Source organism: Arachis ipaensis, chromosome B3, assembly GCF_059453495.1.
Source record: "Arachis ipaensis isolate K30076 ecotype BB chromosome B3, ASM5945349v1, whole genome shotgun sequence".
In the NCBI taxonomy this organism is placed as follows: Eukaryota; Viridiplantae; Streptophyta; class Magnoliopsida; order Fabales; family Fabaceae; genus Arachis; species Arachis ipaensis.
In genome coordinates this window covers 120,593,500-120,597,932 of record NC_142438.1, presented here as the reverse complement: position 1 = coordinate 120,597,932, position 4,433 = coordinate 120,593,500, and the positions used below count along the sequence as shown (strand labels likewise).

Below are 4,433 nucleotides of genomic sequence, written 5' to 3'. Positions count from 1 at the left end.
CACAGTCGCATTCCTCCATCCTTCTTCTTTACCAATAAAACTGGCGCTCCCCACGATGATACACTTGGTCGAATGAACCTCTTGTTCAGAAGTTCTTCCAACTGAGTCTTTAACTCTGCCAGCTCTATCGGAGCCATCCTATACGGCGCAATCGACACTAGTCCGGCTCCCGGCACCAATTCAATCGCAAATTCAATCTCCCTTTGAGGTGGGAATTCAGGGATATCTTTCGGGAATACCTCCGGAAAATCTCTAACAACCGGAATCTGATCTAAGTTTTGGGTATCACCCAAAGTGTTAGCAGTTAAATAGATGTAACCCTGCTACTCTTCCCCACTACAATGCACCATCACCGAGTTTAGGTAGTAACCTTCAGCTATCACTACTCTATTTTCTCCTTCTGGCATAAACTGAATTGTCCGTTCAAAGTAATCCAACAAAACCCGGTTCTTTGACAACCAATCAAATCCCAAAATCATCTCCAATCCAATCATTGGCAAACAAATCAAGTCATGCACAAAGTCTCTACCCTCAAGCTTGAAACCTACTTGTCTACAACCTGACCTAGTCATAACTGTCTGATGCGGAGTATGTACATGCAGATCAAATGGTAACTCTGACACTTTCAAGCCTAGTTTCTCAACTTTAGCAAACGAAATAAACGAATACGAAGCCCCAGTATCATACAATGCAATTAAGGTCTTATCACCAATTAAACAAATACCTCTCATCAATGGATCCGCCATGGAAGCATCCTTGGCATTCACAGCAAAAACTCGACTCTGATGCTGACTCTGACCCGCAGTCGAGTTCCTCCCACGAGTGCAATCCCTCGCAATATGGCCAGGTAACCCACAGTTTGAAGCACCCACCTATACCAATCTTGCAAGAGTCATAAGAATGAAAACGTCCACAATTCACACAAGCTAAATTTGGAGAACTCTTACTCTGATTTCCTCTCCCTTTGCCACGCTGAAACTGATCATGGGTGTTCTTTCTGAAGCCTCCTTGCCCTTGAGGCATATATCCTCCTCTCTTAAAGCTTTGTCCTCTCGGATGAAAATACTTGCCACGTCCTCGACTAGAACTCCCTCCATGAGTTTCCTTGGATGAAGCTACCGTCTTGGCATACTCCTCAACCACCCTTGCTTTGTTCACTATGTCGGAGAAGACACGGATCTCCAAAGGAGCCACGGCAGTCATAATTTTATCCTTCAGCCCCCTTTGGTATTTAATACACTTCCAACTCTCATAAGTCTCCGGGGCACCCTGACATACCTTAGAAAACCTACAGAGTTCCTCAAACTTGCTTGTGTAGTCCGCCACAGATAGGGAATCTTGCTTCAGTTGCATCAATTCCATCTCCTTTGCTTCTCTTGCAGACTCAGGGAGGTACTTCTTATAGAAGGCCGTTTGGAACACATCCCACGGAAATGTCGGCGTTCTGAAGCTGTAGTAAGAGACACTCTACTTGCCACCAGTGCTGGGCCTCTCCCGCAAGCTGATAAGCGGCAAAGTCAACATATTGATTGATGGGGACATGCTGCGCCTGTAAAGCACGCTCCATAGCCTGGAACCAGTTGTCTGCTTCCGTAGGATTAGTTGATCCTCGAAAAATTGGCGGATGAACCTTGAGGAACGTCCCCAAGGTCATCGAAATTCCTCCGGTGTTATCGCCGTTTCCCTCAGCAATATCATTAGCATTCCCTTCGCCGTTTCCATTGCCATTCCCAGCCAGTTGGCCTAACCTCTGCACAACTTGCAGAGTCGCAGCAGTATTAACTTCCATAGTATTAGCGAGATTTGCCATTGCCACCATGAATTTGGCATGGTTATCAACTGGTTGCTCATTCTTACTTTCTCGTGAATGTGCTTGAACTCGTCCGCGAGTTGCCATGTAGGGTTCCTATCTACACCAAACAATCGATATCAAGGTGATCAGTCTCAATATCAAAAGTCTAGTGCTTTAATTATCCTAAACAGGCACTCACAAACAAGCATGCTATGCAATATCAAGCAGATAACCTAATAACATCAAAGAAAAGACACACATAGTATGCAATGAAGCACAACCGGTCCATCCCTCAGGCTCACGAGGATAAACCGCTCTGATAACACTAAATGTAATACCCTAATTAGCCTAAGCTTTACCTCGCGTCGTAAAACAAAGGTTAATCAGAGATCACGATAGTTCTAAACTCATACGTATAATATATATAGAAAGAATAGTAAAATCTAGAAGCCCGATGAAGGATATAGATTGATGACCGGAATTCACTCCCCATATAAAAATGATGAATCCGTTCTTTTGGCAAGCGCACAAAAAATTATCGTCAAGTAATAACCCACAGTGGAGTGGGATCGTATCCACAGAGATTGGTAGATTTGAGCAATTTTAATTAATTCGTAAATTAGTTAAGCTGAACATTAGAGAGTGTGTTTGCAGATTTGTAAATAGACAGAATTATAAATTACTCAAAAGTAAAGAAAAGCAGTAAAGTGCAGAAATGGAAATGGCAATACTGTAAAGTGCAGAAACTTAAATGACTTAATTGTAAATGGGAATGGGGATTGACAGAATGTAAAGAAAGCTATAAAGAAAGTGGAAGATAAGAATAGGGGGAATTCATTGAGATCAGGAAATATTGTCTCTTTGGATTAAATTTAGTTCATCTCATCTGCAATCATGCAACTCATTAACCTCTTGGCAATCATGATTGATTGAGCCCCAATTTCTTGGTGACTCAATCTCTCAGATCTTGATCAATAGCCAATTCCTTGGTTTAATTGCTCATGAAGAGAGATATGCTTGGTCCCTGATTATACCACACATCATCATAGGTCTAAGTAGAGGGAGGATTATATGTCATCATATCCAAACACCAAAACCCAGATCCTACTCAAGTGCGAGAAGGGATTTCTAGCATGATTTTATGTTTTCTTTTCCAAGGTTCCTATGAAACCCATTTTGCATTCAATCTCTTTTCCAAGATGATTGAACACTAACATTAAAACGAAATTCCTTCTAGAAAATCAAAGAGAAGATGAAGAGAAGAAGAAATCAACTATCATTAATCCATCAAGTACAACAGAGCTCCATCTCTCAATGAGAGGGAATTTAGCTACTTATAGCTCAGAGAAAAATATAAGAGATGGAAGAGATGATAAAGTGAAAAAGTAATCTAACTATGCTTCAACTAATAGCTCAACTGCTTAATCCCTTTCTCAGTACTTTCAGGGGTTATTTATACTACTCCTAACACTAGAATAAAGAAAATACAAAAGAGAAAGGAAAAATAAAATTTGGAGGGAAAAGAAACTCAATAAATGTGACCTTCCAGGCTGGCCTTTGGTTGGCGTTCAAGTGGCGTACCACGCCTAGCCTCCAATTTGGCTTGGCGCGCCATGCCAAGCTCTTCAAGTGGCATGCCCCATGTATTGATGTCCCTGGCGTGCGACGCCTTCGAGCCCAAGTGGCACGCCTAGCCCCTTTCCTTCTTCTTCTCTTCTCTGTAAAGTTGAACTAGCGTGGCACGCCCAGGGTCTAGCGTGTGACACCCACTATGTATGCTTGGTTCTTCTCTTTGGCCAATTGACCTAGCGTGGCACGCCCAGGGTCTGGCGTGCCACGCCCATTATGTGTGCTTGATCCTTCTCTCTAGCCAATTGAACTAGCGTGGCACGCCCAGGGTCTGGCGTGCCACGCTCAGCATTCCTTTTCGATCCAGTAGCTGGTGTGCCACGCCTGGTCCTTCAAGTGGCGCGCCTAAGTGAGAATCTGGAGCTGGCATGCCACGTCTTCGACACCAAGTGGCATGCCCAGCCTTTGCTTTGGCCCCTTTTTATCATTGGCGTGCCACGCCTGGATGCTCAAGTGGCACACCTAAGTGAAAATCTGGAGCTGGCGTGCCACGCCTTTGACACCAAGTGGCACACCCAGCCTTTGCTTTGGCCCTTTTTATCATTGGCGTGCCATGCCTGGATGCTCAAGTGGCACGCCTAAGTGAGAATCTGGAGCTGGCATGCCACGCCTTCGACACCAAGTGGCATGCCCAGGCTTTTGGCTTTCAACCTCTTCTTTGGAAACTTGTATTAGCATGCCACGCCTTGATGCTCAAGTGGCACGCCCCTTTAGTGTGGCTCTTTTAACTTTACGTGCCACACCTAGGCCTTCAAGTGGCACGCCCAAGTGACAATTTGAAGCTGGCATGCCACGCCTTCGATACCAAGTGGCACGCCCAAGTGATAATCCCCTCTAGATGGATGAACTGGCGTGCCACGCCCCATGGTTCAAGTGGCACGCCCATAGTGTGTGATGGGCTTTGGCGTGCCACGCCCAGCCTGGCGTGCCACACCCCTTTTATGGCCTTCAGCATTGCTCTCTGGAAAATTGCACTGGCATGCCACGCCCAGCTCCTGGCGTGCCATGCCCA

At 45.0% G+C, this 4,433-nt stretch overlaps 1 protein-coding gene across 1 annotated transcript; it reads right to left on the bottom strand.

The window, feature by feature from the left end:
* Positions 1–323: 323 nt before the first annotated feature.
* LOC107633519 (uncharacterized) lies at positions 324–1,362 on the bottom strand. The gene is made up of 2 exons (XM_088507430.1): positions 922–1,362; positions 324–872 (listed from the first exon to the last, which is right to left on the bottom strand). The coding sequence occupies exons 1-2, from the start codon at positions 1,360–1,362 to the stop codon at positions 324–326; spliced, it is 990 nt and encodes a 329-aa protein (XP_088363556.1).
* Between the last annotated feature and the right edge of the window lie 3,071 nt (positions 1,363–4,433).